This window comes from Lolium rigidum, chromosome 1 (assembly GCF_022539505.1).
Source record: "Lolium rigidum isolate FL_2022 chromosome 1, APGP_CSIRO_Lrig_0.1, whole genome shotgun sequence".
NCBI lineage: Eukaryota > Viridiplantae > Streptophyta > Magnoliopsida > Poales > Poaceae > Lolium > Lolium rigidum.
The window spans coordinates 54835426-54844290 of NC_061508.1; the positions used below are offsets into that span (position 1 = coordinate 54835426).

Genomic DNA, 8865 nt, shown 5'->3' on the forward strand with positions numbered 1-8865 from the left:
GTCACTACCGCAAAATCTTATGATACCGAATTTCAAGTCCATTTGTAAACTTGTGCAAGCAACAAGTAACTGCTCTTTATATGTTGGTGTATTATAAACTTTTATGTAAACTTATCAGTTAAATAAGTATTCATGTCTTAGGTTGAGATGTAAACCTTGATCTGTTGCCTCTCATGGTCTCACCACTTTACCATGCACTAAAATTTGCTTTCATTAGCTTTTGAAGGTATAATATTCTGTTTTAAATAAATGTGCCAAAGAATTTATCGAGTGCGAGATATATGTGTTTACAGAAAAGATTAGCATTAATAACAGTTATATTTTTCTCAAAATACAAAGAATTCATTCACAAAAATTATATCCTAACAAGTTATACTTATTTTATCCGTAGCAACGCACGGGTATTTTGCTAGTATAGAATACTCTATCCTAGGCTAACTCATGAAAATTCCATGTGTGTTTTAAATACGGGAAAGTTTAAGGCCAAAGGGATATATCCTTGCGGTCTAAGTGGAGAAGCTTGCAAGCACGGGTTGATTTCCAAAAACCCGAGGGGCCCAAGTGCAAGACTACATCACGGCTGGTTTTGCACACATAATCAGGCGACAACCGACTTTAGCCTAAGTGTCAGTCGACCGACACCTAGCATGACCCTCCTCTATCCTTACAATTTTTCCACGAATAATAATCAGCAGAGCAATGTAGAAACACAATATAGCATAACGTAGGTGCTGACAGTAGATAAAGATACAAATGGTGCTCACCACACATCAATGATAGACAAATATAACAGTTGCACGGAAGTCCTGATGCTTTGGCTAGTGGCTACACACGGGAGGCAACGCCACATCGATCAGTCATATCCAGCCTGCGGACGATCCAGGTTCTCCATTCGGGTTCGTGTGAGAAGCTATGTTTTCGTTGTTCAGCTGGTCCATGTAGGCATGATGATACCTTCACACGAAAATAATAATTCAATTAAACTATGGACTGATTGATAGAACAAAAATATTCCTCAAAATATAAAAAATATACTCAAGTTATGAAAATTCAAGTGTCTAGGGGAGAGGTTTCCAAGCATATCATTGATAAGCACATACCCAATTTGCATGGTGGAATCATGATCCGGGTGTTGGAGGAGTCCCAGATAGGGCTCATTGGCATGCCCACTGTTTTGTCCTCCATCTTGCCAGGACATGTGAACTGCCTTCTTTTCGAGGATGCTGTCTTGCAACTGTCGTTCACAACATAATTGGCATAAAATATATGTTTTTCATGCATGGTATTTAAAATTTTCAGTCAAGGATAGGCACGACAATTGTTGTCAACAAAAAAGTTATTGAAACTCCATATACTGACAGAAATTACAACCTATAAGATCAGTTATATTACCTTCTTTCTCAAGTCTTTGTTTTGATCCTGCAGAACATAATTTTAGTCATCCATTAAACAAAAAATATCAACAGAGATGATGCAATTCAGCACGATGATAATCAGAAGTTCATTCTTACCTTATTTTTCAGGTCAGATAGCTGGTCAGCTAATTCTTGACTCTGTAAAACATACGACTTTGTCATACACGACCCAAATGGCTGGTAGAATTATCATGCATGTGTAAACTTAAAGCATTAAGCAATTATTTAAAATCTCATACAAAGAATCCTAAAACGATACAATTTTAAAGTTGTTGCAAGTAGATATTATTTCATTACAAGAAATAAATCAACTTAATGTTTCCTGCTATATGTGGCTTGTTGCTTCCAATATGGTCGTTGTACTCGGATAATTGGGCCTTGTGCATCTCCTGCGGGTAAACTGGAGCAGTATATACTAGAAAAAAACATCTGAAACAGCCGAACCTTAGCTTCCATAACCAGTGAAATTTCTTACCTTTCTTGACCTGATATGCTTGAGGGATACATCTATTTGGTTTTCAATCTGATCAAGCTCCTTAATGCTAAGTGGACCCAGATCTTCACCGAGAATATTTCTAAGATATGAGAACGAGGGCTGGTAAGCTAGAGCAATATCGAAATAATAAGAGCATATGCAGAAAAAGTAACGGTTCAGCACCACATCTGAAGACTACCTTTGTGAACTTTGAAGGAATTCAACTCTGGTCTTTAGCTTCAAATATTCGTGGTAACTAATCTAGTTTCAACAAGAAAAGAACAGGTACAGAAATGTTAGGTCAAGTGATATAATACTGACAGTGCGTACATATCAACTTAACATACCATGTTGGGTAAACAAATTAAGTAGTTCAAACGAAATGTCGTTCCAACAAACGGGAATCTAGAAAATTTCAGAAAGGGAACGAACTGGAATGTGGTGCAATGTTTAAGTTGAATCTAGCCTGGGACAACTTACTGAACATATAATGCTTATTTGCGCACACTGGTGAATTCTCAGTCCTCACTACAGACTCTAGATTTTTGGAGTTAAATATCTCGTAATAATGCTTCTCAATGGCTCACCTAGATGTATTACGACATACTTTTTTTTTGGCAAGCAATTGTATGAAAAATGTGTCTCCTATCCCTCTCAAAAAAGAACAAAATAAAAATGTGTCTCCTATCCCTCTCAAAAAAGAACAAAATAATTTAAACCCTCGGATGCATGTTTAAAATGGATTCCACAAAACCCACGAGCAATTTTCAGGGGCTAATGATGCACTTTTTATTTGTCCTATATCATTGTTAAATGTAACTCAAAAGAGGTCTTTTATCATTTTTCCAAATTTCATAAACAAAAAGTCAATAAAATATGCTACTAGCGATGCTGCCTTCTCTTCCGCTAATACCCATGGAAGAGGTGCATCTGATTCTCACGTGACTCCTTATTCATCGTTCTCAGACTCTATTGTATACGTTTCTGTAGACTAGTTGGAGTCTCACAATAGCCCATTAACTTTAAACGGTAATGCTCTTGATAATTATTATTATTGCATGGTCAACTAAAATAAACAATGTTTTAAATCTAAAGGAAAAATAATAATTTTTGACAAAGGTTGAAGAACATTCTTTTTCTTCAGCATAACAAGATATGCCTCGCGTGAAGGAAACAGAAATCATATCATTTAACCTTGAAGAGAGAAATGCAAGCCTTTGTCCAATATTTTTTTGGTTAACTATACGAAAATTATGGTCTCCAATGGCGAATTTAGTTAATTGAAATTTTTAGTGAAACTTATATTCGCCCCTTCCATCAAGATAGCAGTATAAGAGCATCTCCAGTCGCGTCCCCCAAAGCGTCCCCCAAAGGGATTTGGGGGACGCCGGCCAAAAAAATGTCCCAGTCGCGTGCCCCAAAGGCCGCTTCGGTCCGGACGTGCTCCAAATGTTGTCCGGCGTCCCTAGCCCATCCCCTGTGTATAGAGTCTCTACCGGGGACGCCGGACACGACTTTTACACTTGATTTTTGTTTGGAGGTCGCGTTTGGGGGACGTGGCTAGAAAAGGGACCTTCTCCAAACGAAAATTTTGTCCGGACGTCCCCCAAACGACTAATCCGGCGCTTTGCCCGGACATCGTTTGGGGGACGCGGCTGGAGATGCTCTAATTTGCATTACATTCAGAAAGTTGTTAAGAACTTGAGATGCTTACTTCGTTTTCCAGTGGAGGGTTTGCTTCGTGTGAGTTGTTGCAAGTGCGGTACCTTTCAAGTGTTTTGTACATGCTGTTGACATAAGAAAGGCAATGGATAAGTTTAACCATGTAGTACTGGATATGCAGAAAATGTAAAGGCAATTAGAAGTGATCGTTCAAGTACTGGACAAGTACAAAACTGAAATTCCAGAGGGTACTCTTCAATGGCTCAAAGCTCCATCATAAAGTGCTTTGTATGCATAACTAAAAGGATACCCCGCGCGTTGTAGGGGGAATCTTCTAAGAAATTATTTTGTCTAAATGAAATGGTATAATACATATGTAATATGAATTGTCTGTAGAAGTATGCAATATTCAATTAGCCAAAATAGTTGAGATGCTAAACTTAATTCACATTATTTTTTATATTTGATGGCTATAATTAAATTAGCTATGTGGACATTTTAATCAAAAAATGGTGACATAGATAGCCTGCATGCAAGGATAAATCAATAATGAATGTTAGACTAGCCATAGTGGGGAGTAACATCGACTAGTGTCATGCATATGACACTAGCCTATGTTACTACCTTCATAGTGCATAGTAACTTAGATGTAGTATCATGGGTGAGTGTATTAATTAGCTTGTAGACTCATTCTACATTGAAAAGTGTGATGTTATGGTAATATAGCTAGTTACCACAACCATCTCTTTCTTCATTCAATGTCATGTCATGTCATCAATTTGTCTAGTTGGCAATGCATGTAGCTCTATGTTACTACCTTAGTTACTCCCACTATGAGTAGTCTTAGTGAGGATGACATGAATACTTGATTGGCTAATGGAATAGATGATGTGGATGGCTAGAGATAGACTAACATTAATTGCAGTTAGTGGGGTTTTGCTTTATAAGAAGTATAGATTGCATATATATCGTGGTGCAACGCTTGACCGGTTGAAGGTTAAAAAACACTAATTGATGCATGTCTATTTTCAACCAATAAAGATTTTCATTCAAATTTGATTATATATTACAAAGTTTGAATCAAAACGGTTAGATTTCATCTAAACCTAGCCTACTGACCGTCCGGCGGTGCATTCGACGCCCCCGCCCCGTTGTTGCCTCTCCTCCGCCGCAGCTCATGCTGCGCGCGCCGCCTCTCCATGCGTAGGGCGGTGACCAGACGCCGCTGCTCCAGCAGCGCGTCGACGTCTGCCCTCCCCTGCTGCGCCGCCTGGAGGGAGAGCTCGACGGCGCGACGAATCTGCGTCTCTTCGCGGGCACGGGCGTCGTCCTGGAGCTTCTTCTCCGACTCGAAGGACTCGACGAGCACGCGTTGCTAATCGGCCTCGTCCGGGTGCGGCCCGTCATCGTCGGACCACTCGAACTCGTCGTCATCGTCCTCCTCGTTCTCCGTCTCCTCCTCCTCCGCCTCGTCCTCCTCCTCTCCCTCTTCCATTGGCGCCTCCTCCTCATCTGATGGCGCCTCCATCAGCGTTGCCAACGCGTCGGCCTCCGCCGCCAACGCATCCGCCCGCCTCCCCCAGGCCGCCTCCATTGCCGCCAGCGCCGCCTCCCACTGCTGACATTCCTCCGCCGCATGCTGCTGTGTACGCTCGATCGCCTCCCGCCGTTCACTACTAGGAAAAGGCCTAGCTGTAAGACTGCCAGCAGTGGCGCACCATGGCTGCCGTGCGCCACTACTACTTAGTAGTGGCGCACCACGAAACGGTGGGCCACTATTACAAAAGTAGTAGTGGCGCACCCTGATCTAGGTGCGCCATAACTAAGTGCCGACGAGAGGCCAGCTCCTCCCCAACCTAGTAGTGGCGCACGTCTTCGTGGTGCGCCACTGCTTAGTTTCTTACCTATGGCGCACATTGTGGTGGTGCGCCACTGCTAGGAGGTGTCCAGAGCCCCTTTAGAGGTGATAGGCTTAGCAATGGCGCACTACAGTGGTGCGCCACTGCTACATAGCTTACCTATGGCGCATGGCGTGGAGGTGCGCCACTGCTAGGAGGTGGCCAGGACCCCTTTAGTGATAAGAGGCTTAGTAGTGGCGCACCAGTCAGTAGTGCGCCATTGCTATGTCACCCTAGCAGTGGCGCACGACTAGGTGGTGCGCCACTGCTAACCTGGGACCATTTCCTGCTTTTCACCCACCACTCACATGTGCCACCCACTTTCCCCAAACACTCTTCCACCACCACCTCCCACCAAATCTGGATCTGGTCGTGTTGCCCCTCCTTCCCACCTCATTTTCATCTCTTCATTCACCAAAATTAAGTTGGTAAACTTAATTTTCTTCATAGGTAAGTAATGGTGAAGCTCTCTTAGCTCAATACCCTACTCAATCTCAACTTTTCACCTCATCCAACACTCTAGGTCTCGTCGTATCGGTAACTTTGTTGGTTTTATGCTTTGTGTGTGACCGGTTCCGATCGTCTTGCACACACACGTGTGTGTGCACATATGTTATGTGAAGCTCATGTGTTGTGCGCATGCGCGAAAAGCGTCTCTATCACGTGCATGTGTGTTGTATGCGAAGCCTCTCCACACATGTGTTGTATATGCGAAGCCTCCACACATGTGTTGCATGCATGTTTTTGTTTGCAGGAATTTGAAATGCGATGGAGTTGCCAATATTTTGCCGAAATGTTGATTCATTTCCGTTTTGGCGAATAGTGGGCATACTACGCATATACATATGTCCTATTTTTAGGGAAGGTCATGCCAAAATTTTCTTTTGGTATGCTAAGATATCCATTTTCTCTATACCCGCAGGCGACCATGGTCCGCATGATGAGCGAAGGCGTTGTGGCTAGGTTTTTGAAAGCTGCGACGGCCGAGATGATTAGAAATAACCAAAAGGAGATAAGATGTCCGTGTCGAAGATGCAAGGCGACGAGCCTTATGGACCCTAAAGCCGATATGGTACGGGACCACCTTCTCGTGCGTGGTTTCATGGATGGCTATCGGTGGGAAGGCGACGAAGATGATTATGAATTTGTCCATGGGATTTCAACAAGAAATAAGGAAGGTGGTGAGCACCATGTAGAAGTTCCTGGACATGATCGGGATGTAGAAGATCCCGGCCATGATCATGATCACAATGTAGGAGATCATGGACCCGATGATATGGAAGATCAAGATGGAGGACCCGATGATGAAGATCATGAAGATGAAGACGATGGACCATCGTCGATGGACTGGGTGCAGGACCCTTATCTTCAAGAGCTGCTTCTCAAGCAGACGAGTAACGCAAGGGATGCCGCCCGAGAGAAAGCCAAGATGGATCAACTGGAGGTAGACACGGTTACTCCATTGTATGAAGGATGCAGGCCGGAGGATACCCGCCTGAAAGTAACGCTCATGGCTCTGCAGATGAAGGTAAAGCACAAAATGACCGACACATCCTTCAACGACAACATGTCATTCTGGCACGAACGTCTTCCCAAAGGTAACACGTGTCCGACTAGTATCGAGGAGGCCAAGAAAATCGTGTGTCCTCTGGATTTACCGCATGTGAAATATCATGTGTGCTTGAACGATTGCATCATTTATCGGAACGAGCACGCGGAGTGTACCATATGTCCGGAGTGCGGCGTCAGTCGGTACAAGAAGGGGAAGAAAGCTCCTCGGAAGGTGGTGTGGTACTTTCCGATCACTCCTCGTCTGCAGCGGTATTTCGCGGATCCTAAGCAAGCAAAGCTAATGCGCTGGCACGCGGAGATGAGGAAGGGAGAAGATGACGTTGATAATCCGAAGAAAAAGAAAAAGGACAGGATGTTGAGACACCCTTCGGATGCTAGCCAGTGGAATGCGTTGAACCTCGAGTACCCAGAATTTGGGGACGATCCTAGGAACATAAGGCTGGGCGCGAGCACCGATGGAGTCAATCCGTTTGGCAGCCAGAGCAGCACGCATAGCACATGGCCCGTGTTTGTGTGGATGTACAACCTCCCCCCTGGTTGTGCATGAAGAGGAAGTACATTCAAATGAGTATGCTAATTGAAGGGCCGAAACAACCGGGGAACGACATCAATCTGTATATGGGGCTTCGAAAGAGGAGCTAGCCACGCTATGGGACGCGCCTCGCCAATACGTGCGACGCCGCCGCGGAAGAATATTTCCCTATGAGAGCCGCGCCGCTCACGACGCTGCACGACTTTCTCGGTTACGGATATGTCGCGGGGCGGTGGTCCACGGATTCAATGCATGCGTCGGGTGCATGGATGACACAACGTACCGCCAGCCTAGATAGAGATCCGGGGTCCTCGAAAACGGTGTTCATGGGACATCGAAGGTGGCTTCGCGACGAAGACCCATGGAGGAAACGCAAGGATCTGTTCGATGGTCAAGACGAACCCCGAAGACGGCCACGTACGAGAAGTGGCGAGCAAATAGACGAGCTATTGAAAAATTGGAATGAGTGCCCACCGCCGGGGAAGAAGCGAAAGGCGCCGGAGCCGCTGCTCAAGGTATGGAAGACGAGGTCTGTTTTCTGGGACTTGCCGTACTGGAAGATCTTACGTGTGCCTCACAGCCTTGATGTCATGCACATCACGAAGAACGTGTGCGAGAGTCCGCTTGGTACCCTCCTCAACATGCCGCAGAGGACCAAAGATGGGCCGAAAGCAAGGTACGACTTGCTATCAATTGGGATCGGGGAGGAGCTTCACGCGGGACGCCCTAATGATGATGATGATGATGATGATAATGACGATGATGAGGCGGAGGACACGCAAAGTCGTCGCAAGGGCAAAAAGGCCAAGAAGATCGAATATTACTGCCCCCGCGTGCTTCACTCTAAGTCGAAGGAGATCGAGCAGTTTTTCGATCGTCTCCTAGGAGTAAAACTTCCCTACGGGTACGCGGGGAAGATAAGCAGGTACCTAGACAAAGCGAAGCGGAGGTTCGGCGGGATGAAGTCTCACGACCGTCACGTGCCGATGACGCAAATACTTCCGGTTGCAATCCGTGGGATCATGGACGCGCACGTCCGTGAAACGCTTTTGGCCTATGCAACTTTTTCGACGTCATCTCTCGGAAGTCTCGTTGGCGTGAGGCAACTTAGAAGGCTACAGGAAGAGATCGTGGTGATACTCGTGCGAGCTTGAGATGTACTTCCCGCCCGCTTTCTTCGACGTTATGGTGCATCTCGCTGGTACATATCGTGGAGGATATCATCCAACCGGGGCCGACGTTCCTACACGGCATGATGCCGTTCGAAAGGATGAATGGTGTCATCAAAGGGTACGTTCGCAACAGTGGCAC

The 8865-nt window shown here is 45.2% G+C and overlaps 1 protein-coding gene across 1 annotated transcript; it reads right to left on the reverse strand.

Annotated features, from left to right (window-relative positions):
* Positions 1-857: 857 nt before the first annotated feature.
* Positions 858-3676, reverse strand: LOC124708035 (MADS-box transcription factor 1-like). Its single transcript, XM_047239730.1, has 7 exons — positions 3605-3676; positions 2090-2151; positions 1891-1990; positions 1512-1553; positions 1393-1419; positions 1101-1234; positions 858-954 (listed from the first exon to the last, which is right to left on the reverse strand). Exons 1-7 carry the CDS (start codon positions 3674-3676, stop codon positions 858-860), a joined length of 534 nt encoding a protein of 177 aa, XP_047095686.1.
* Positions 3677-8865: the final 5189 nt, after the last annotated feature.